The 25,964-nt window shown below is 40.9% G+C and overlaps 1 protein-coding gene across 1 annotated transcript; it reads right to left on the bottom strand.

Annotated features, from left to right (window-relative positions):
- Idh3a (isocitrate dehydrogenase [NAD] subunit alpha, mitochondrial) lies at positions 1-25,884 on the bottom strand. Its single transcript, XM_065441582.2, has 10 exons — positions 25,779-25,884; positions 24,743-24,886; positions 22,392-22,564; positions 17,431-17,560; positions 14,563-14,696; positions 13,129-13,231; positions 8,756-8,820; positions 8,517-8,598; positions 5,370-5,522; positions 1-3,741 (listed from the first exon to the last, which is right to left on the bottom strand). The coding sequence occupies exons 1-10, from the start codon at positions 25,803-25,805 to the stop codon at positions 3,655-3,657; spliced, it is 1,098 nt and encodes a 365-aa protein (XP_065297654.2). The 5' UTR covers positions 25,806-25,884; the 3' UTR covers positions 1-3,654.
- Positions 25,885-25,964: the final 80 nt, after the last annotated feature.

The raw sequence follows: 25,964 nt of genomic DNA, 5'->3' as shown, positions 1-25,964 counted from the left end.
TGTGTATCTTGCATTGCTTTTATTTATGCAAGCAGGATCTAGTTACAGTGCAAACGGGACATGTTCTCTAAAACAAACAGAGCTGCAAAACAAACACGGAGCAGCATCATATGCCCCCCCTCTCGCCATCACCGCGACTGCGTGTGCTAGCGTGCGCATTGAAAGACTAGGCGACATTGAGCTATGCATTTAGAATTTACCCTTAGCTCTTCACACAAATGCCCTTCCCTCTATCTGGCATGGTTGGTGATGGGGAGACTACAAGTGCAGAAAAAACAATTTCACACTCAGAAACTTCCTGTAAAAAGTACATGTGTGGCCAATTGAGACAAAGGCAACAGTCAGGTCATTGGCTAAAGCAAAGACGTGGGGTGCACATTCGTAAATGACCATCACACGTATGTGTTAGTAACTTATTTGAGGAACAGGATCCTTATCTCTGCAAAGTCGAAGCAGTATGAACTCTAATATAACGGATTCACACACAGGCATGGTTACGTTAGAGTTGCTTAATTGGGTTAGGAAACTATATTTCTGACTAAAACAGAGAGAGAGCAAGCAAACTGCTTGGCCTTATATACCTAAATTTAGCACCGAAATTCTACTTTACATTTTGTGTTTCGAGAAACGCCAGATTAAAAACAGCAGTTGCCTAGAGTGCCTGAAAAAGCAGTTGTGTAGTTTCTTTCACATGCAAGAACTAGCGGGATATGGCAATGAAAACTTTAAACAAGACCGTATCAGCAACACACAGCAGAAAAGATCAATCTGTTCAAACATTTTTGCACGATTTGGCATTCAATATCTCCCACACTTCTTTTCACATTCAGCAGTACCACGGTTCCCCTCGCCGAATGCCACAAAATTTTTTCAGAAAGTAAGACAGAGAGAGTAAGAGCAAAAAGATAGATGGGCTGCTTGTAAACAGCAGAAATGAGGATTTAGACGAGTAGCACAGCATTTCAAGCAAAACTGCATTGCAAGCAACAAGCTGAGCTCCATAAGTGATCCGGAGCAGAGCTGTTGGCATAAAATTATGCAAGAAAAAGGGCAATATAAATAAGTATCAAACAAGGCGTGCAACATTTGTGACACGAGAAAAGACATACGTAAGAGCAACTTCGCTTTCGTTGCTTCAGAGAGCAAGCATCAGGCTAATCAAAGACATTTAAGCTACCTTCAATAAAGTCTACTTAGAACTGTCTTTCAGTATTGGATACACACTCACATTCAAGCTGAATTTTCATCATAATCTCAGCACATAATGTAGAGGCCAGACTGCAAATTCGTTTATTGATGCCAGATCAATTATATTTGGCCAACAAAATGATTAAAAATTGGCAACCATCAATGAAGCAAAGTGTATTCTCATTGCCTTTGTAAAGTGATAAATATGTGGAATTGGGTTAACAAGAAGCACTTGATCTCTCAGAATGCCCTACGTAATAAAATGAAGAACACTAAAGCAGCAGATGGCTCTTCAAGAACAACTGCTAACAAGCAACAAAATAACAACCCCCGCAAACTATCTTTGCACTTCGTACGTTGACTACAGCACAAGACCACAAAATACTTCTACTGCATGGACACTTTTTACCATAATTCAAATGGGTGTGCAAACATTGATGATTTTCATTCCAGGGTGTACTTATTTTGGAGGCATGCTTATTGAACATAAATGTGCAAATAAATGACGTGCATTTTCACGTGAAACAACATGTAGGTCAGGTGACGTGTCTCAGATTATGCCTTCATGAGAAGCTAAACTTTGCACTATGTAGCCCCACGAGTTGCTTCAGCAAAAACATCAATTAAAGAAGAAGAGAAGGCTTGAAGCTTGAAGTTTATTGGTGCACCGACATCTAAAATCAGCCTGTTTTACAGCGATTCTGTTAAGGGGAGTTCCAAAACGTTGTTCGTGTGGTGGCGGTGTGAGACAGCAGGGCCAGTATTGAATGTCAGCCACAGAAGAGCCAACATCACGACCTCTGTTGGAGCCCTGAAGCAGCCGTTTGACCAAAGCGTCTCTGGAAACATGTAGCTGCTTGCTAGCATTCATGATGAACTATCATTAATAACAGCCAGCCATGCAGTCACCGTAAGAAGCAGCCGTATGAAGCGGCCATGTGACCAGACTGTTGAAATACAGTTTTATGCAGGAGTCTGTGTAGCTGGCAAGTAATACAGAAAAAAAATAAAAATGTTGGTGGTTGTGAAGATTATTGAAGAACTAAGCTCGGATATTGCGAGATGTTCGAAAAGGTCCTGGTACAGCAAAGGAATTGCATCAGCTATCTTGAAGTGTTTGCAAAGTTTTAGGTAGATTTCAGGCAGTGGAAGAACAGACCCTTAGAAATTCTAAAGGGTACAAGAACTACCTTGTACAGCTTCATCATCTTTGATGCATGAGCTACTAAGGATTGATACACATCCATGAGCTTTAACTTTTTATTTAGTTGCACAATGTCCTCTTATCTATCGAGGCTCAATACAGGGAAGAAGGATCAAGCTAGAACCAAGGATTGTCATAACTACAAAGTTAGCGGCGCTCTTCAGCAACCCCAAAGACATAACTTAGAGATTGCCACATCCACCCTCACGTGACCCAACAGCCTTTGCAATAAAGGCCTTCCCCGAAGTGGTGACGGCATGGTCAGTACACTCAACAGCAGTGCAGCATGAAAATATCTTATTTGCAATATTTTGCCATGCCCCCAATTGTAATGCGCAGTTATATTTCTGTACAATTATATAAAAGAAAAATTAACTTGGTGCCAATTCTATCGTACACACTTGGTGCCAATTCTACCGTACACATCAAGTAACAACACTTGAGTCAACACATAACGTGTTGAAACAACTTTATGGAACACACAAAGGCACCCAGACTTGCACACAGCTGAATCTTAGCGGCTAGTCACTATCGTAGTCTGACCGACACCTCCTTCTTGCTGCCCATCTTCAGTTCCATCTAATGCATTAGAAATTCCAGACATACAGCAAACTGGAAAATGACGACCCCAAACCAAGGCATAAAAAAATGTCCATTCGATGACACTGAGGCTAGCTACCTTGCATTGAGCTTTCTATTTTAGTAAGAATCGGTTTTGTTTTTGATATTGAGTAGAATTAGCTACGATTGAAACATGCATGCAAATTTGACTGCACATTTTTGCTCAAAAAAGGTGCGCGTTTGAATCGTGCAAATGTGGTAAGCCCAGTCCTGAAATGTGCCTGCGTGAATGTTTCTTTCTTCGCATCCACCTCCATTGCCTCAAGACAATCGGCTCATGCTGCAAGTCACACGTGCCCAAAAGCGAGAATTACAAAGTACTCAATGCTGACCAAGCAGCTGGCTGCATTACTAAAATCAAGTCGTGAACAGACCACACCGGTAAGTGAATTCAATTATCTACCAAATTGAAATGCGCAATATGTGGAGAGGTACTCAAATTTTGTAACCAGCGACTTGGTCCACTAGATTCTACAGACCACAGCACCACATTACTGAACAAACTTGAGAAAAAGGGCTTTCAACAAAAAAAAACAACAGCAAAGATTCTATTCTATTGTGCTCTTTTCTACAGCTAAACTGTCATTCTGAAAGACTGTCTTTTCTGCTGGCCGGTGATGGTGTAGATCTTGCTACGATGGCTACTTCTTGGCAGCAACTACCTTGGAACAAATTTCCGATGTGAAGTCGGAACACGTGGCGTTGCCCCCCAAATCAGCGGTGAGATACTGTGGCAAAAGAGAGGACGAAAGGTCATGAAAGTCAGAAACAGCTGTTTTCACAAAGGGTGTTATGGCTTCAAAATACAATTGACTGGGATAAATAGGTGCAGACGATTGTAATTATGCAGCTTTATGAGCAATCAAAACAACACCTCCACATAAGTGATGCCATTAATGGACTTCTCAAAGGTAATCTCCTATTCATAAAGCCTACTTATATGGCATGCTATATGTAAAGGCTTTATTTTTATTAGTCTAAACCTGCTTCATTTCAATTATTTAAAGAACAAACAAGCATTAGGCAGCCCTTAATTTAAGAAGCTGCATTCAGTAAAACATTGTAACATATAGAGAGAAAGAATCAATGTGAAAGAATGGTTTGCAGCACCACAAAAAGTACATAAAGGTACTGGATCACAAAGAAACAGTTACTGAAAGAGTCACAAAAAGCATTCTATTGCAGCAATTTTAAAGTCAAATAATAAACGTTTGCTATTTTATGTTAGTGCTAGCCAAACTTACTACCCTGTATATCACAAAATACTTATGTTTATGCAGTGACCCCACACCCCAACTTCGATGACTTTTGAGATATCATAAGCAGATACAATTTTAATGCATGAGAAGCAATGAGAGAGTTACTGCTGACACTTTAGAAATATAATAAGAGTACAAAGTTATCTGATACTTTCAGCTCAGTGGAGAACTGAAAAACCAGTCACTATTCACTTTGATGCTAAACTCATCTGCCGGTGCTTTATTCAACTTCCCAACTGAATTTGGGAGGCACCAAGCTCTGCTGAAGCCACATGAATGACCCAATTCTTAGGCATGTCTTGTTGCATGTGATACAAATAAGCATAAAATACCACTGATAATACAGCAGTGTGACATGATCTCAAGAGGGCATGTATGTTGTATGTGTTAAAAAGGGTCAGCACTCATGAAATAAAAAAAACTTGAGATGTGCCATAAGTACACTTTACTGAGTGTTGGCATAATTCATTGGGGCTGTGGTGGCACCAGAAAGTTTTAGCATAGTGCAGGCATATCAGCAAAGATGCATACTTCACAATGAAAACCTGTACAAGATTATTTTGGGTTCATGCTACTTTGGGAAGGCTCGCAATTTATCACTTTGAGCAAAATCCTGTTTCCTAACACTTCATTCGACTTGTGATAATTCAAACGACAATGATAAAAACACAGGAAATGTATTCCTAACTGGTGGTCAACAGTAGTTGAACAAAGGGTGTTTCTTTCTTCGACCCTATTCATCACTTCCAAATCTCCATAGTCCATTGAATCTTTGTCTTGTTCGTGATTAGATTAAACCACCACAAGTTGAACATTTCATGATACTAGCTTGAACCCTGCTTGAGAATTGTGCCCACAGGAGCTTTGTTTGGGCTAGTGCCCTAAGGAGCCCTCGAATGGGCGTACAAACAAGAACATCTTTTCGCCGTTGCGGCGTCCTAGGCGTTTTTAACGGCTGAGGGCCGCTTGGAATTTTTAGAATGTCCAGGCTTTCGTCATTGCTTTAGCGACGCAACACAAGTTGTTCACCAGACAGGCCAGTCATAATAGATATTGCTTTGCTTCCACCAAGTGCGGCTCATTGGCCTAAATCCCACCTTTCCTTCCCGGATTGTGTCGAAGCAGGCAGTCTCGATGACGTCAGCAAAGTTTGTGAGCTTCATGTGGCGCAGCATCATGACAGCGCTGAGCAGAAGGGCAGTTGGGTTTGCTTTGTTCTGGCCAGCAATGTCTGGCGCTGTCCCGTGCACCTGCAAACCATCAAAAAGCACATGTTGCTTGAGCGACATTGAAAACAACCTTTTTTTTTCCCACTCAGTTTAGTTCAAATGTTGCCTAAACTCAGTAGCATTAAAGTAATAACACTAACTGATAACTCGATTAGAATGCCTCTTGTGAAAGTGCATTGAACAAGCATGGCCACTTCCTTTTTTTAAGACTTTCGTATCTTAAATAATGATACACTGTGTTTATTTGCTGACAACTTACTTATTTACCTGTGTGGTAAGTTACTACTATAGGGGCAAAAATAGGGACCATGTTATTAGAATGGAATAGGAATATCGGCTAAATATAAGTTCTGCATGATTAATACTAAATCTACGAAAAGAGGAGGAAGTGGGTAAAATTTGCCGATTAATAATCTAATGTACATCGCAGCACAGCAGAACCACTAATTTCATCACAAAAATATATGGACTACATTTAGAATGAGCTTCTCAAAAAGAGCATTGTGTCAGCAAGTTTGTCCCCAAATGCTTCAAGGTTGACTAAAAGAGTAATTGCAGCACTTCAAATTGTCATTTCTCAGCATCTTGAGACAAATGAAGCTAGTCTTTAGCTGTAGGCCCGCCTAAATGGATCATACATACTTATTTTCACACATTGCACAGACTAAAGGACATTCCAAGGAGTGATTATGTACACTCAACAGTCACTCCAATGAAAGGAACTGCAGACCAAAAGGGCTGGACACATGACATGCTTGTTCAGGAGTGAGGATCAAAATCTGCTCATTGTTTATCTAGAAATGGGTAGCATGCAATCATATTAATTAGCAACTGTCACATTTTCTTCATCAATTTTGGTCAAGGCAGGGCATGATTTGGTAAAAAGCATCAGCAAGAGGTGTTGAGGGAGCTGTTCTTACATGATGCTGCCTCTGAACACAATACTTGCAGTGCATTGCAGACATTGTAAAATGTTATATTTGAAGTACTCCAGCAAGGTCCCCACGATGAAGATGGAAAAAAGAAAGTCTACCCATTACTTGAGTACACATTCCTTGATGTTCCATCTTACACTGATGAACTGCTCGTTCATTACATTAGGAATGTGATTTTATTTTTTACGTGAGCTACGTAAACAGCAAAAGGGAAGCATATTACCAATGAATGAATTGAACGGTTAGATAAGTTCAATATCCCAAAGCAACATACAAGTGATGAGGGTTGCTGCAATGGGGTGGCACTCTGAGTGAACTTTAACCACCTGGTGTTCCTTTGACATGCACCATGCACCCAAAGCATGGTAGACGAGAATTTTTTTTCATTTTACCCTGATCATAACGCCGCCATGGCACCTGGGAATCAAACCCACGGCCTCATGCTCTCAGCAGCAAAATGACAGTGCCAATGAAATGCTGCCATTTGGGCAGCGAGTCTCACAGTGTCTCAATAATGTGTCTCCACATTTTGACCCTTTGAGATACGGTGCACATGAAGATACAGTGACTCATTTACTCTAAGCTGTGTGCCGCCGAGTCTACACAACATGCTCGAAAAGGATAATGAAATTTTGATGTAATTGCCACAAGTTTGTGGCTATAATGAAGGAAGAATATCTGTGGTGAGGGAGCTGTTGTCCTTCACCACAATGCCACATCAGTGTTTCCACACGAATGATAAGCCTCATTCAGCATTTCGGGGTGCAATGTTTGACCACACGACCAGCAGCTCAGCACCATGTCAGACCGTCATCTTTTCCTCTACACAAAACAGTAGTTGCCCAGGATCACTGATGTTGGCTGCTGATGGTACCATGATTGGTGCAGTGGTTTAGGGAATAAGTGGCAACATCCTTCAAAGGGGGCATGCAAAAGCTTGTTCAGAAGTACAATAAATACTAAACATTTGTAGCGACTAATTGGAAATGTAACAAAGTAATCTGGGGCTTCCCAATACAAACTTATGTCTTATTCTTACCCTTGAGCTGTTGAACCACCCTTGCAGTAATAATTTGCACCATATGCGGTTGCTAATCCTGCTGCTAACACTGCGCAATATGTGAGTGCATCTACCTAGGAGACATTTCCAAGAGAGAATGAACAGTGGCACTTTAAAGCACAAACCTCTTTGCTTCCATTTTCAACAAATGTAGCAGAGTACTGCCTGGTCTATAGTTAGGGCTAACATGCAAGTACATGACGCAAGCTAATTTCCCTGCATAGCCAGCCTGCAAACCTTCTGCTGTGGAGCGGAAGAATTGCAGTAATGCTGCTGGCTATTTTCTGCATGCTCGGAGAATGCATCAACAGTGCTTCCACAGTCCACCACAGTTGGAACACCTCCAAAGTGTCCAGTGTGTGCTCAAATGTTCTCTTTAATGGTGAACCATACATTACATATATTCTACAAGCAAGGAAATTAGGGATGCCTGATTGATTCAATAACCTCCCAATTATTCGATTAATGCTTTACATGTGGTTAAACAGGCTAATGTCATGAGCAAAATGAGCAAGCACTGATGCCCCCGTTTCGCTTGCTCAACAGCAAGAAAGAAAACGACAGATTCAGCTTCATTGCCCCAACTAAGATGCCGCCTGTGGGTTTCTCAGTACAGAAGTCGCAGCCACTCATGGAAACAGCTATACTTTGAGCTAGCAGAGAAAATATCCGTGTGGGCATTTGTTGAGTTCTGCTGGTAGGACTGACTACCACTAAGTAAAAGAACTCTCCACCAGAACAGAAAGTTAGCAATCTTCTTTGCCTCTGCGACTGCATCCGAGTGAGCTCGATATGTCCATTCAGGCAAAGTGTCTCTGACATGCAACTGACAATTCAAATAATTTTTTTTCCAGTTTACACACATAAAACACCAGTTGCGTTGATTTCTTGTAGCTCTCGTGCCTAAATCCACTCATGCTGAAAATTAAACATTTCCAATTAATCTGACTAAAATTTTTAGTCGATGCTTAGCCCTAAATGAAACCTGAACTGCTCACAAGCCTAACAGGAAATGCTTACCGATTCAAAAATAGCTCCATCATAGCCAATGTTCCCACTTGGTGTCACTCCAAGTCCTCCAACAAGACCAGCACACAAATCACTGCAATAGAGAGAGTACTATGTCTGTAGTCAAGTATTTTATGTCTTTATTACATGCGGCAGCTTGCAGGGCCAAGGCAGGTGGCTCCCTCTGTGCAATGAAAAGGCTGGGGCCCGCTAGCGCTTGGGGCCACAGTACTGCACATGGCAACACTTACCTTAGGATGTCTCCATAAAGGTTAGGCATCACAAGAACATCAAACTTAGATGGATCTTGAACCATCTGTAAGGGTTTACAACATGAAAATGTGAGCTTAATCAGTATATGCCTGCATTTGGTCCTTACATGAGTAACACTTGCATAGAGTAACAAAAAACAAGTGACATCAAAACTATGATGTCCATAATTATAAAGCATAGTCGAATCTCTTTAATTCAAACTCACCTAATATGAATTTCTGGTTTATTCAAACTATTACTGTGGCTTTTTCAAAATGATGTGTATTTTGATGTGCGAGAACGCTCAGTAATTAGAACACGTAAGCACTTGCGACAGTTGATCAGAACATATCATTCTGCTGAACATGCTCTCAGCAGCGCCTCCGCCCTACAGTGTGGCTGTGTGCCGGCTGCTGCTCCAGCCTCCCAATGCAAGAACCATATTTTGGCGTGTAAACATAACCCACACCAAAGATTCAAATAACTTAACAATAGTTATATGGGAATTTTGCCTTAAGGTGCGACTTCACAGCAGTGACTATTTTGCCAACAAGTGTGACTTCCTGTCAGTGCAGTATCTGCCGCCATGAAGCCACACTTTCGGAACTTGTCACTCATGTTACTTGGTATTCCTCCATTCAATTAAGTTTTGTTTAATTCAAACTTTGTTTAATTCAAACAAATTTTAGGACCCCTTCGAGCTTAAAATATTGAGGTTTTTAAACTTCTGGATTTTCGTGAGAAAGCTCAAATTTTTGAAAACGCGTCTAAACTGAAGGGCTCCAGACAACGTACTACCTATCAGAAGAAGACTATGGGAGGCAACCAGAACTTATTGCAACAGCGGCTCTTCCAAGCTCATAGTATGCGACCACGTGTTTATTGACGTGTGCTATAACTGGGATGCGTAGACCAACATGATTGTGCAGTCTCATAATCACGATACCAGAGAGTCTTTTTCAGCTACTGCTTCTAATGCTTGATGACGCCCACGTGACTCCTCCAATAATCTCCACATTTTAAATATTAACGCCAGAAGTTTAGTCAACAAGTTTTCCAATTTCTTGTCATTAACTTTGTCCTACTTCCCCCATATCATTGGAGTCATGGAAACGTGGTTTCATAGTGAAATTTGTAATGCCAAAGTATTGCTACCAGGCTTTAATGTTATAAGAACTGATAAAACAGAAGGTAGAGGTGGCGGTGTTGCCTTATATTTACACTCTGACTGAAAATTTCCTGTGCTTGATGCTCCTTCTCAAACTGAGTCAGTTTGCTGTAAAGGTTATTTTGAGTCATTGACTTTTGTTGTTGGTTTCTTTTACCATCCACCTAACTTGATCACAGACCCTTTGGTTTCCTTGAATGCATTCATCCAAGAAATAGCACCTCATTTGCCAAATCTAATATGCATGGCTGATTTCAATCTTCCCGATATACACTGGCTGTCATTATCTCGGCTAGGCCATGATTCCCAACTATACATAGAAACATTGAACTCTTCAGACTTCCGACTTAAAGTAAATAGTGATGCCACAAGAGCCACGGCAATTTTAGATCTTGTTTTATTTCAGCCCCAGGGTCTGCGATTATGGTTACAAATGTGCTGTCGTTGATGGCATGTCAGATCATAAAGTAATCTTTACATCCATTTCCTGCCCTGTACGGGAAGCCTGTTACACTTGTTCTACTTTCTGCGATATGAACCATGCAGATGATGTTGGTATAACTGACACATTTAGCACTTCCTTTAGCCAGTTTGAAGCAATTAGTCTTTTTGACGATGTTGATACTTTAACGTAATTTTTAGTGATCCCTTTACATTTTGCGTCATGTGTTTTGTACTGTTAAAAACAAAAAAAGACGAATTCAGAGCTGCGTTGGATTACACGGCAAATTTTGCACCTGTCATGACGACTTGGACATTTGCAGCGCACTAAACGTACTGGTGATTCTGTTCTTACTGCACAATTTATTGCTGTTAAGGAGGAACTTTGAAGCAAAACTAATGTTGCTCGTGATTTTTACTTTCAGGTAACACTTCCAGGCTTGCTTAGAAATAATCCACGCGAAGTTTGGAGCTCTGTTCTGCCAAAAGGATCTACTACTGATACTTTTGAAAGAAATGACACCGTTACAAGTGATATTTCTATGATTGCAAATGCATTTAATGGTTACTTTAAATATGTTTTTACACTTGATAACTGTTCCTCCTTTTATAGGCCAGACGCATAGTTCTATTAACAACATTGTTGCTTCGAACAAGGGTGTGCTTAATTTAATTTTAAAACTGGATCTGAAAAAGAAATACCATAGTCCTGACAATATAGACAATGCATTCCTCTTTAGATACTTTTTATGGACTAGTCAATATTTCACTGTTATTTTTCAGAAATCTCTCTCGATGTCTGTTGTCCATTTTGCCTGAAAAATAGCTAAGATTCTTCCACTATTCAAATCTGGGAATAAGCAGTCTTTACTAAACTACAGACACATCTCTATCACTTGTCATTCTTGTAAAATTCTTGAACACATAATTTACAAACATATCACTGAACTTCTAGAGTCGAATAATGTTTTATCTGATGCTCAACACGGTTTTCGACACAGATTTAGAGCCACAACCCAGCTTCACTCATGATCTCATACAGGCCCTTGGTGCAGGAGGACAAATTGACACAATATTTATTAAGTTTTCAAAAGCTTTCAATGCTATCGACACTGCGTCACACTCGAAATTGTTGAAAAAGCGCACTGTTATTCGTAACAACCAAGCATTAGTTAGCTGGATTTCTTCTTTTTTATCCAATCAGTCTCAGTACGCACTTTTAGGTCTTCTCAATCCTCTACTTGCAGTGTGACATCTGGCGTGCCTCAAGGGTCAATATTAGGTCCGCTTCTGTTTTAGATTTACATAAGTGATCTACCAAGTAATATTCCTGTTAAAATCCGAATGCACGCAGATGATTGTGTTTTGTACCATACGATTAAAACTCTTCATGATCACATCATCCTTAATGATTCATTTGCATCATTTCAATCATGGTGTGAAACTTGGTAGGTGCAAATCAAGTTCTGAAAAACTGTATCTATGCCATTACCAATTGCTCTTTCTCCTCTCCATTTACCTATTTGTATAATGGCTGCCCTCTAGGAGATGTTTCACGGTCTAAATATCTAGGCCTTCTATTCACTCAGATTTTTCTTGGTCACATCACATAGAACTCATGTGCACTTAAAAGGTTAGGCTACTTGCTGCACACATTATGTTCAGCCCCACTTAACACACGACTCCGCACTTTAAAGGCACCGGTTCATCCAAGACTGGAGCATGGCTCCGTTGTATGGAACCCATATAAGATATTTGACATCAACAAAATTGGATCTGTCCAGAAGAAAGCTGTACGCTTCATTTATTGTCGCTTTGACAGGTATTTTTCGCCCAGTTCCCATTTTCTTAGTCTTCAACTTACCAGCCTCTCTTTTCGCCATCACATTGAATCTTTGAAGTTTCTTTATACTCGAATTAAATTTCCGCGAGTTTCCTTACTTAGCAAATACATCACACCCGCTAGAACCTCAACCACCAGACATCACCATGAGTTGAATATGTCAACTTTTCACCATCACACTGATGCGTTTAAATAGTTTTTTTTTGCCCTTTCTATAGAATTGTGGAATGCTCTGCCTGGTTATGCAAATCTTTACCACTCGCTGAATTTCTTTTGTATATTACTAATAATTGATGTTCAATGCTATTTTTATGTTTTTTCATGTATTGCATTTCCCCACTCCTGCGATAACCCTTTAAGGCTGCAGTATGTTGAAATAAATAAAGTGAAAAAGGAGACTCATCACGTCACCAAAAGTGGAGGTGGCCATACAATGACTGTATCGCCAAAGCTGCCAAAATGACCCTTCCGATTGCTCACTTCTTTTCAAAATAAAGGAGAACACACTCTCCCCATTTGCCCCATCATGTGCTGAATGGCCTTGGCTTTTGGCAGCACGATCATAGCGTATGTACGTGTCAGTGGTGTCTGGTACCAGGAAACTGCCACAACAGGTTTTGACGACATCACGAGTCTCCTTTTTCAGGTCTCAAGCTGTACTGCACGTGGCCACATTGAAAAGTAATGTAATTAATTACTTGCTGTGCTATCGGGAAAATTCAAGCTCCATAGCATAATTACTGGATTGATAGCTATCCAATAAAGCAATAAAACAAGGCAAAAATTTTGTGTCAGTGCTCCTTTAAATATAGGAGATTTAGTACAACAGCTACTAAGCATGGCACAACTACGTCAGTTGCAGTAATTTTGTTTGAAAGCAACAACGCCAACAGACACAACTTTCAAAGCATGAGACTTACATTGAGGCACAGTGTGTCCAGGTACATCTCATTGTACTTAATGGAAGGGTTCCTCTCAGCTGCTTCTCGACAGCAGTGTAGGAAAAGGCCATCAGACATGCGCCTGTGTAGTACGGAGGGATGAAGGAAAGGAATAAAGGAGCTTATAATAAGTTCCCCAACCTTCGGCAAATACTACACCTTGTGCACCTGCAACCTATGTACTAAAGTAAGCTGATATTGCACGACAGTAAAAAAAATAAAACTCACTGCAGAAAGAAACAAGAAAATGTGCTCTATGTTTCCTTTGCAGCTGAGTTAGTGACAAAATGCACAAACCTGCTCACAAATGAAAATTTATATTGCTTAATTGGAACACTGCTTGATAAAAGCAAGATTTATTGTTTAGCCTTTCTCTTAATGAACTTGCAAAGAATTTTACATGCCCAAACATAGCTATGAATGTTGGTTAAAATAAATAATTAAAGAAAGAAAGAAAGAAAGAAAGAAAGAAAGAAAGAAAGAAAGAAAGAAAGAAAGAAAGAAAGGTGGGCTTTTTCTCTATCCTTTACAAAGTCAGAAAATGCAATAGCACTGGCATCCCCAGCAGGGCACTCCTGTTAAGCAGCCAACTTCATCAATAGTCCTTGCTTCCTGTATGTCTTCAAATATAACCTTACACATGACAAAGAAACTTATAGATAAAAACTTGAGTTTTGATGAAAGAAGAGGCTGAGTTCCGAAATGTGAGGTCAACTTAGTGAAATAGTCCTTACACAGATTTTCATTCGTGTTAACATTCCTCATGTCAATTTATCCCTTGCCCAATCAAATATCCGACACATGTTTATGTTTAAATGTCACACATCCAATATATTAATAGCATGTGATGTGTACATGACTATAATGGTAATAATGGAAAGCATGAGTGATGCTCATACTGTGCAATGATACTAATGTGCCTCTTCACATCTGTAATGGCATGCAACATCCAAAGGGTTTTTGCCAGAGCAGCAAGTACCAGTAATGTCTAAATCAAATTCTAGGTACAGCCATGCTGCACTGCTGCAAAAAAGTAAAGAAAATGTGTTCAATATTTATTTCTATTATGGTGAGATATGTAAATCTCCAATCTATGACATTCACTTTTTTGGCATACTTATACACAATCTTAGTTTAGTGTTGGTCTATAAGCTGAGCCACCAATCTAGGCTGCAATACAAATATACTTGCTCATTTTTGTGCATGGTGACATAATTGAACTCGTGCTTTAAGCACCTTAATCAGCCAGAACCTCATAAATAGGCACATGCTGCGTACTGATGCACTCCCTTCTACATCTACCACCACAAGCTAGAGTGGAGAACTATGATAAATATGCAGTGGCTATAGCATTTTCTTAAAAGTGCACAGGGCTGCATATATTGACACACTACAAAGCAAAGAAGTGCTTACATGATGTTGGCCTTGTGTACAGCAGTAACCATGGTCCGGTTATTTGCTTTGGCATACTCAAACGCATAGTTGGCAATGTTTCTTGATGCAGGCTCGGTGATCAGCTTGATGCTCTGCACCACTCCTGGTACAATCTGCACCACATCAAGGCAAAGCTCAAAGTAAAGATCTCTTAATAAAATGGGTTTCGGGAGGTAGTCAAGGTCAGCTTGACTGTGCCTCCCTTGCTGTGCCGCTGAATGAAGGCTCTTGGACAGCAACATTAGTAAACCTCTACACATTTCTATGTCCATCAGACTTGCTACACTCCAGCAGTGTGCTATGGTAGAAATTGTGAAACAAATCGGTGATGTTCAGTGGGCACATGATGCAATCACACTCTTCTGGGTATATGTCTGCTGTGTAGTTAGACAGAGAAGCACTAATAGAAGTAGAGCTTTTCGTCGCCCATTAATTCATTTATTTGAATACCCACGGTGCCTGTGTGACATTACCAAAAGCCTGGGTGGGGGATAACAGACAATATAAAAAAAAACATATATGCGACATACAAGAGGACACACGTCACTCAAACAACAGTAAACTAAAAAACATGTAATACGTAAAACATTGTACACAGATGTCAAACTGTAAAACAAGAAACAAGGATGCACAAGTAAACAGAGTTATCAAGGATGTAAAAATGCCTCACTCAAGGTGCTACAAACGACATCGTGTGGTAGTCTATTCCATTCAGGGATTGTTTCTTTAGAAGAAAGACATTTGAAAAACATCAGTTCTAGATTGCCGTTATATTACTTTATGGATGCGATCAACAAATGTAAAAATATGTGGTTTGAGCAGTTAATTATCATGGTCGATGCCAGCCCTACAGTAGAAAAGTTTTTGAAAGAACTTTGAACGAAGATCTTTTTCTTCATTCCGGGAGGGTTTCTAAGCCAAGATGATGCTTAGTAGTAATCACACACCTGTACTCATATCATAATTAGGAATATAAATTGTACAGCCCAATTTTTAATGCATCCTAATTTGTCTGTATCACTGACCAACCAGTAATTCCACACACAGCAACCATATCATAGTATGTTATTATTAATCGCGTCAACATATATAAGCACCACAAAAAGAGGAGAAGGAGGCTAGCAATTGCTTCCTGAAAGAAACAAGGCTGCCACTAAAATGATGCAGTAACGTGCCGAATTCCTGACACTGCTTAGAATTTTTCAGTGCACATTCCATACAGAATTTCTGTATTGGTTTCTGGAGACCAGGCACTCCATTCTACATCAGACAATTTAGAATAGCAAATGCGCATGAAGGCAGTGTCAATTATCGTATTGTCTGAAATCGTTATGACATTAGGACAGTTATACAATGCCTCTGAATTTTAACAATTACATACTGCCCTTTGCACTTTAAGGCACAGCGGGAACCTTTCTACCTAGAGTGAAGCATTGTGCATGCATCTCAATTATATACTTGTGTTGAGATTCTGTGATACTGGAGCATTCCAGCTGACAGAAACTGTTACAGATGTCATTGCAAATTCTTCTCACTTTCATTCCTTGGCAAACAAAGATCACATCGTTAGCATAACCATATACAAATTTTCTTTTCATCCTAACAGTAAGGCCACTGTCACTATAATGCAAAAACCTGACTTTTGTACAGCCCAGCCTGCATGCAAAGTTACTATAGACAGCACCAAGTTCAAAACCTTGAGATACTCTTAGCTGCTGGGCTAGAGATGTATTAATGAAAGGAAAAAAAAAGAACAAGAAAAAGGAAGTTGCTTTTGCTGAGAAGTCCTAATTAGTTAATGAGAAATTCCATCAATCAATCACTTCAAGACAGATACCAGATTGATGGTGTTCATTAAAGCTGCTAATCAAGAAAGGTAGCATCTAAAAAAAAAAAAAATGTTAACGGGATTCCGTTAACATTATCATCTCCTCAATGCGTGAACACGACTATTGATACCTTCAAGCTATGAGTCATGCAATGCACTCCAGCAAGTAAAATATCTCAGAAGCGAGATGTTTTATAGCCGCACATTCGGTTATGAAGGATGCCGCCATTGGGGTTCCAGATTAATCTTGACTGGCAATAATTCTCTGAAATGTACTTCTAAATCTATGTATTACACAAACTTCCCTGCCTTCCCCTCTTGCCCACCACTATGGCTATAAACCAATCCCATCCCCTTATGCTAAGGAGCAGAATCCCATAAACACTGTGCCACATAGGCTGTTTGTTCAGCTGAGAATCAAAATGTGTTTCACTCAACTGAGAAACTATTAATCTAAATTGCAGAGTTTAACTTCCCAAAACTGCACAGTGGATTATGATGGACGGCATAGAGGAGGGCTCCAGGTATGCTTTCAACCACCTGGTGCTCGTTAACATGCACCCAAAGTGTGGTAGACAATCGTTTTTGCATCCCGCCTGCATCGGAAAGCGGCTGCCTCTGCAGGACATCAAACATGCAACCTCTCGCTCAGCACCAGGATGCCATATCCACCGAGTCATCGCAGTAAGTCGACTGCAAAGCTCTTCCACACTGCCTGTGAACATTAGGAAATGTAAATTACAGTATCCCTGTATACAACAAGAAATTCCACGACAGCATGAGCACATTCTGTCATGTGTCTCATGCATGAGCCGACCTCTTTGACCGTTACAATCATGCTACTTTGTGGAGGTGCATGAGATTACATGCACATATGCAGGTATGACATCACTTATTGCACTTAACTAATTTCCAGCTTTGTTATTTTGTTATGGGATAGTAAACAAAAATTGTGCATCATTGCTTTCTATAACACCACCTGAAACAGAAAGTGGACAAGAAGTGTTGAGACCACTCGCCTCGTGCTCAATGCCACTGTACTCTCCCTCAGTGTTTTCACGGATCGTCACAACATCCACATCCTTGTAGGGTGTCTCGAAGCCCTCGAGTGAACGGCACGGTCTCACATTTGCATAGAGACTGAACGCCCTGCGAAACAGAGGGTGAACATTGCGTAAAACTTAAGCTGCGACACTTGTACTACAATAAGTAGCAGCAACAAATAATAAAATGAAGACTGCCCTGTGAAAGGCAACAGCTGTGTGAATGACAAGAACAAACTGTAGTTATAACATGTGGCCGGAAAGATTCAGTCCTTTTGGTAAAGTTATATCAAAGCTCAGTGTCACTGGTTGTGTATTCATGGTACAACTAGTGAAAGCTTCACCGCACTTAGGTTATAAAGTGCAACTGTATTCGATGAGGAGTTAGGTCATGAATAAAGTTATGGTGCTAAAAACTTGTAGACACACTTAATGTGTATGCTTACTTCGAATAGGAGGTTTTTTGTTAACCTCATTTGGTTCTAATATTATGCATGTTTCTTTTATTTAATTTTATGGAACAGATTGTAGAAAGTCAGTCCTTTAGAATTTGTTAAAGGGGTCCTGGATCATCCCTTGAGCTTGGAGAAAAAAACCTAGTCCATGGGTAGTGCACACAGCTGTGAATTTTGCAGTCATGCAAAGTGCATGGAACTCACAAGCTAAGCTCAAAGCCACTTTTTTTTCTCAAGCATTCTCTTTTCAAACAGTGCTGTCCCCTCACCTGTTCCAATGTCGCTGGTGCCTTGCATATGTCACCATATGCAAGATTCCCGTAGACAGCTGCAATTGGACGATAGCTGACATTAATCAAGAAGGGTGTTCGAATCCCTGCGCTTCTACATACTGTTACTGGGTATACTTATTGGTGCATCTTATAAATGGGCTTGTTAAGTTTGACAACCTTCAATTGCGTCTTATATTTATTTATGTGTACACAGGCATAGGCAGACTTTGCAGAAATGTTTCCATGTGTGTGTAGGCCCGAGAACTAGGCACACTATCAGCTAGCATGATAGGTCGTTTAGCGGTGGGGGTGGGCTTCGCCAGGCCAATGGTAATTGACCACACGTGCAGGATGTTTCGAATGGACAAACGTGACAGACGAGTGCCAACAAATGCTTCCCTTGCCGGTCGTCACTGTTGTCAGAGAAGCTGGGCAAAGGATAAAAAGGCGTGTGCCGACAGCGCTCCTTGTGAGGCTAATGGGCAGATGGGAGTCGCGTGTCTTAGGCGGTCTATGTCAGAGTTGGCTGCCACCTGTTTTCAAGCAATTACATGGCATATTCTCCAGTGTGCAGCTTACTCGAGTACAAGTGCCGGGTAACAAGTGGATTCAAAAATGGAGGGGACGTGTTTTTCCTGGATTTTGTTGGTGTACTTTACTGTTGCTGTGTCTTTTGTTGGTTTGTTTATTTTGGTAATTTAAGGAGTGACAAGAGGAAAACACGAAAGAGCAAAAAGAAACGATATGAGTGGCCAAAAGAAAACTTTTGGGCTGATTTGAGCTAACCATTCGTTCGTGACAGTTGTGTGCTTGTAAAACCACTTGTGATTGATAGATTTCTCTGGCCCTATGCTGCTGAGGGGCATAGAATTCTTGTGAAAATCGAATCGCTTAAAATGGGAAGTTCGATTTTTGTTTGGGGGGAGAGTGATGAGAGAGCTAGAGTCGATGATACCGCATGCTGTTGTGGAAATGTATATATGTAAATAAGCCTGTACATATGGAGGAGTTGTTGTGAGCCTTGTTTGCAATATGTAGCCTGACAACGAACGGAGAATTGAGGGCCAGGAGCCCAGATAAACAGTGGTGCCATAGGTGTCGAAAAGGGCCAAGCAAAGGCCCTTCTCAACATCCACATCAACTAGGCTGAAGTAAGTGAAAATTTTAGTTTTCAAGTTCAGCAAGAATTATGACTATCATATTTGTATATGCCGACTATTGTATGTTTGCTCATGCCCAGTCATTACGCCCTACAAAAAAATTCAACTTTGGCCATACTGCTTTCTGGTTTAGTAGCCGCTGGGTCTCGCTAATATCGATTAGTTTTGAACACTCAACTAACCTTGAACCACACGAAACTAAAGTTCAAACCACACATATGGTTGCCATAGTGCACTCAATCCTGGCCACTCCTGGCAAGACATGCATTGGCAGACATTGCTTCGTATTGATCTGTTGACAGCACTTCAAAATGTGCAATTTAGACCTGGCTACTATCCGTTGGTCAAGCTGGTGCAGGACAAAGGTTCGCATTATGTAGCATGACCACTGCTGGGGCGCATAAGGGCGAGTGCGCACTCCAGCCTATGCACGTAGCAAATGTTGCGTGCTACGGTTAGCCAGTATGGTTGCACGTATAGTGTAACAGGGTGTAGATGCTACGTAGTGTAAATGCTACAGCGGCTGCGGTGTGCCGCGATGAGTCCGCACGCTGGGCTTGCTGAGGACAACAGTATGCTCTGAGTGGTCTCTGTGGTGACGTGGATTCATGACCAGCTGCTCAGAGCGCCAACAGCCGACTAGAACTGGTCATCTGCTTCCGAAGTTGCATACCTTCGAGGTGTGTCACCATCATGGTTGAAGATCGTTACGTTAGAAATTCTTTCAGCGTGAATCTGCAGTGTGGTATCCATCGCTTAGCAGATGTGGGCACTGCTGACCTACTTGCATGAGCAAACATAAAGTCAATGTTTCTTTGATCCTTGAAAATTTGGTGATTGCCCTAGAGATAAGTGCAAAAGTAACTGTGTTACTCCTGCCATTCAGTGTAAGTAAACATAGCCGCGCCTAACTATCTAGTACATCGTAGCACAGAAAAGGGATGAGACACCGTAAACTCAACCGTAAGTTGAAGGATAGCCTCTGAGTTTGGTGCGTCGTAGGTTCCAAAACTGGAAGTACTGGAGTCTATGTAAATATCCTAAATCAAATTTGAACTGTTTGCCACGGTGGCGTTCAGTGGGTGGAGCCTTGTGGGCGTGCCCTGCTCTGCCATAGCCTTTGCAGTGCACGGCATTGAAGAAGGAATGGGAGCACCACAAAGGGGATCAAACGCGATCTCTGATTGCCAATAACTCTGCTTCTATTGAACACAATGAAGTACTTTTTGCTGCAAAGCATTTCTGAAGGAGTCTACTTTAACTTCAAATGCATTTCTCAGCTTCGATAAAAAGTGTTCCAGGGCCCCTTTAAACAGGGTATCAATTACATGTTTGTAATTCAAGAAATCCAATTAGACTAAACCTTATTGTTCTGTCTACCTTATAATGAGAGTTAAAGAGACTTCAAAGTTGACACAAGTGTTGTTCTGAAACTCTTCCAGAAGGTTACATAAAGAAAACTCGTATAGAATTAGAACCAAATGACATAGTAACTAAATAAAAATAGAATTTACATTCAGATAAGCACATACACTTGCGTAAATCTGCAAGTTTTCAGCATCATACCCTGAAGAACGAAACCTTCTAATAATTTCTGGTCTATGACACAAGCCCTTACTAATGACAGCAGTTTACAAGAAGATGGTGATGTGTAGTTGAACAAGGAATGTTGGTGAAGCCAATGTTTTTGCAAGGGGATTTGTTGACACCTTGGCTTCAGTAACATTCCTTGTTTAACTACTGTTCATCAAGTCCCTACTTAAGCGCTTCAGGTGCTACACACAATTGTGTGCTCCAAGACAGTGCATCAGCAGCAAAAGCATTTATGAAAGTAATGTTACTTAAAATGTGTCACATGCATCTTGAGCATCTTTTATTGGAATTGTGCTGTGAATTTGAATGACATGTGCAATATGGTTTAGTAAAATTAGTGGAAAGGTAGACCATTGCGTATTTTTGCTTAGTGAAAGTATGTTTTTGTATGTAGTGGGTTCACTTCTTTCATTGTTTTTCACAATTTGTTGAATTTTCTCGTGATTAGATAGGTGCTTTTCAAGCCTGCTAGACATAAAATAAATGATGTTCTCATATCTGATGTTCTTGTAGTTGGGTTTTTTCTTCGAGTCCACATTATGTAGAAGTGACAAAGCTCACTAAAGAATTGAGAACTCTTAATATATTCTGCAGCTGTACACTTTTTATGATTCTGAAGATGGCACTTGAAAGGGTTAAAATATTGACTATATAACAGCTTTAAAGGGACACCAAAGGACTTTACTAAATTATTTTATACTGATCACAACTGGAGAAAATAAAGCTTATACTTTCCTTAACTTTTCACTGAAATCTTAGCACCTATATGTCAGTGTGACATCGTAGATTTTAAAGTGTTTCCTCGTACTCGGGCTGTGTTGGTTCTAGAGAAGGTCTTGAAACTTGCTGGGCTGAATTTTCTATTCCTTTAGCATACAATGTAACCCTTCTTTGTGTATGTACAATTAGCCAGACCTTAGTAGCCACTGTTAAAATGTGACATAACAGTGAGCTGGCGCCCACTGATCATGATGCCCACCGATTTCCATACCCATAGATCATTTATTGCTCCATCTTTTCAGGCTTATCACGCTGCCTTTCCAAGCAAGTGTAGCCGTTTTGCTGTTGCAGAAGCGTAGTTTGCTAGCACAGCAAACTTAATATATTAGTCTTTAGTGCCCCTTCAAGTACAAACTCCTCAACAAAGCTGGCAATAGCCTTAACAATTAGGACAGAGCAAAAGCACAAATAGTTTGCAATTATTAGAAAGATCTGCATTAATTAACTAAATTATAGGGTTTTATGTGCTGAAACCGTGATATGATTATGAGGCAAGCCGCAGTGCTGGACTCCAGAAATTTGACCACCTGGGGTTCTTTAACATTCACCAAAATCTAAGTACACGAGTGTTTTCGCATTTTGCCCCTAAAAAGATCTGCAACATGCACAGAATAGTAATTTTGGAGCACATAACTTCATCAAAACAAAATGAAAGGTTGTAAACAGACAGCACTTACTGCCTCAGTGCAAGGTTGAGAGAACGATGGCCTTTGCCAATGGGTGTCATCAGGGGACCTTTGAGTCCGATCTTGTTCTTGTTGACAGAGTCGATGGCTTTCTGTGGGATGCCAAACTTTCCATCTGGCCCTTTCACTGGTGTGACGTCTACTGTTTCCCACTGGATTGGTACCTGAAAGCACAAGCAAATTATTACCCCTGTCAGACAGGTAATGAAGTGTCACTTCCAGGAACTGGGCTTTGCCTAGCCAAGTGTTAGCTTACTTTTAGACTATAATGCAGCATTGTGTCACTTGCACTGAACGTAATAGTGAGCAGCTATCACAACTCCAACTAACATGGATAAAAATGCGAGAATTATTTAGACGCGCTTCTAACTGTGCGCACTTTGCTTCCGTAGCTTTCCCTGCATTGCCATAGAAAGTTGTCTGTAAGTATAGCTGCGATACACAAGTCATGCTCTATTATGGTAGGCCACGGAAAAAGGCAAGTTTGTTCACCCCATAAACTATATGTGTGATTATGCCATAGTAACTCTTATACCGGTGTCACATCGTCCCTTCTGATAGCAACAGGGTCTGATCCGAATGGAGTGCTGCTGCACGAGTTCCCTGTAATGCTGCCACTTTCAATCACGATCTCGCTCGATCAGGATCCAGACAATCACGATCTGTGCATTGCGACCGTAGGCTGACGACCATGTAGTTACAAGAGCTGCAGACGATAACAGACTTACTGACAATGACAAACAAAATAACATGCTTTTGAGAAAAATGAGTTTCATATTACAACTTTTGCAGAATATTAGACAAATTTATTATGTGCTTTCAAGCCACTAACGGCAGCTGGTACACTAGAGCTTACCCAAGCTCGATCTGGATCGTTGGACCGTGTAGCAGTAATCATTGTCAATCATGATAAAGAAATTCAATTCAGATCGGGCTTGACAGTGAACAAAAGTGGCCTTGTGACACTGGTATTAGTTGCACCTTTGAGATGAACCTTATGATTGTACCAATTCACTAACCTGGCAGCCACTACTAAGCTCTGGCAGTTTCACAAGATTGATTGATTGACTCAAGAAGTTTAACAACCCACAGGTTACTAGTGATGCCATAATGGAGAGATCCATGTTAACTTTGGCTACGTGAGGTTCTTCAATGTGCACCCAAAGCACGGCACATAAGCGTTTTTGCAGTACAGTCGCCCAAATCTTTAACTGGTGTGCGGGAGCGGCGACTTTTCTGGGCGTCAGCGCCGTATGACGCGGCGAGGCTGGAAACAGCCTAGTAGACGATGGGCCCAGCTGAGCGCGCTTTGTCCGCATGCGCTTAGCCTCAGACTGTTTCCAGCCTCGCCCCGTCAAACGGCGCTGACGCACGGAAAAGTCGCCGCTCCCGCACACCAGTTAAAGATTTGGGCGACTGTACATCAGCATATTTGCACTCTGCCCCCCTAAGAATGCAGTTTATGAAGCAGCAGGGAATAGAACCTACGACTGCCACAGTTAGCTAATTGGTTTCTTTAATGAAATCAGGACCGATAAGTGGGGAACAGTGGGGAGCAAGTGGGAAGCTATGACAACCACTACGATATAAAAAGGGCAGCTAACAACCAAGAGTTGGCACTGCTTACAAAAGATTTGTGAGAGTGCTTCAAAAATCAGATCCTTAATAAGCAAAAGTTCAGTGACATTGGTAATTATGTAAGGAAGTGAAAAAAGAGCAAGGTACTGAAGACAGAAATATATATAATGTATACTATAATTTAGTCTTCTCAACAACAGACTTGAAATCAAACCATCGACTTACATAAAGCCTGCAATAACACGGCACACAAGACAGCATCATCTGGACTCACTAACACCTTATCATGCTCGAACTGACACGTTTAAATTTTCTTTTTTTCCCAGAACAATATCAGGCTGGAATGACAGTTTACAGACACCGTGTGACTAAAAATAGTATAAATTTGTATTTGCTTGTTCCTAATTTGTTCTCTTTTGTTTGTAGGCATTCTATTGCCGGTCTGCTTGGACCGAAAGGTTTGCAGTACGTACTAAATAAATAAATAAATAAAATCCACTTGAGGTTGTCAGGCATTCGGAACTCCCTAGGCAAGGTGAAACGTATCCACAATCCTTAGTCCCCACATTTCTAGCCTAACTGTACACGAGCTAAAATACGGCCTACAGAACTTAGCAACAAGCTTTCCGTGCGCTAAATTTGAATCGTAACTTTTATCAAAGGGTACAACCTTCACTAAGTCATGAGAAATAATGACTGCTGTCCCTGTCAATTTCAGTACAAGCATAATGGCATACAGCTCAGAGCAGGAAGGTATTACTCACACCAGCAGTTTTGAAGATATCCTGCACAGCACTGGATATTTCTGGACCAATACCATCGCCAGGTATCAGTGTCACCGTGCTAATATCAGTGGATGAGTGTCGCTTTGCGTTTGCCGCTCCCAAAGTACGTTGAAGCAAGGTTCTCTGCAATGTATAAAATACGCAATAATTGTAGTAATTTGAACATCGCTGCAGGTCTGTTCGATAACTTACAAAATGCCTTAAAACTTCCTTCCACATGATGCCCTTCTTTAAAGGCGAGCAGAGAAGTAAAAAAGCCTTTTTTTTTTTAAGGAAATGCGGCACTATTCGTAATAGCTTTTCGGTGCACAGCAAACTACGATCCCACAAATAAATAGAAACCATGATGGAGGCGCAAGCAATGCAAACAACGACAACCACTTTTGCGTGTAAAAACAACTGGCCTAAAGACGTAACCTAATCGTCATGTTTACTAGCATAATGCGCTCTTTATTGACACAACTGTTACGGCGAGGATGTTCGGGCGGAGCGCACGTCCGACGATCATCACCGCCAGCCGATACAACAATCGTCCTTGTTGAGACACAAAAACGCAAACGCCGAAGCACCGTTGCCTCACCAGGTCACATCAAGTTGGGAGCAGTAGTCAAATTGGGAACAGTAGTCAAGCGGCGAAGGTCGCTGACCTTGGGGCGGGGTTAAGTAGAAAAGACGGCAACTAAAACGACTGATGCTCGTAGCAGTCGGTCACTCCGCGGATACATGATCGGCATGGGTCGTGAAGCTTGCATTAAGCGATAGAGTGCGTTCCAGAAATTATGAGCAAGTGCAAGCATCTCCGACTTTATCCGTTTCGTATAAACTTGTTCAGCGAGTAACAATTACGGAGAAAATACACAGATAGTCACAAAGTCACTATAAGGTCAGCCGGCACGAAAGGAGGCAATGAGAGTTGCACGAGTTGAAGTAATCAAATTCGTTAAAACTACATTCCTTGCAATCTAACGTTATACGTTGCAAGGAGAACGAGTGGATGCAATCCAAAGTTACTCACAGAGACATTTCTTAATACACCAGGCATCTTACGCGGCGAAAGCTTGTGAACTGCAAGCGCACGAGTTAAAAAAGAAACTGGCTGTTCCCTTTTCGTTGCGCTTTTGCTTGGCTACAAAAGTAACTAAAGCATAGGACTAAAGCAACAGACATACATTCAGACTAGTTTCTTTTATTCTGTAATAAA

Source organism: Dermacentor albipictus, chromosome 1 (genome assembly GCF_038994185.2).
Source record: "Dermacentor albipictus isolate Rhodes 1998 colony chromosome 1, USDA_Dalb.pri_finalv2, whole genome shotgun sequence".
Lineage (NCBI taxonomy): Eukaryota > Metazoa > Arthropoda > Arachnida > Ixodida > Ixodidae > Dermacentor > Dermacentor albipictus.
This window is presented reverse-complemented; position numbering and strand designations above follow the sequence as displayed.

What these genes read in the sequence shown, in the direction of transcription:
- Idh3a (XM_065441582.2), bottom strand. Translation starts at nt 25,805, where the DNA reads ATGCCTGGTGTATTAAGAAATGTCTCT. An exon ending in CTCAACCTTGCACTGAGGCA is followed by an intron (nt 17,561 to 22,391) that starts GTAAGTGCTGTC and finishes TCTGTTTCGCAG; the next exon opens with GGCGTTCAGTCTCTATGCAA. An exon ending in ACAGTGGCATTGAGCACGAG is followed by an intron (nt 14,697 to 17,430) that starts GCGAGTGGTCTC and finishes GATGTGGTGCAG; the next exon opens with ATTGTACCAGGAGTGGTGCA.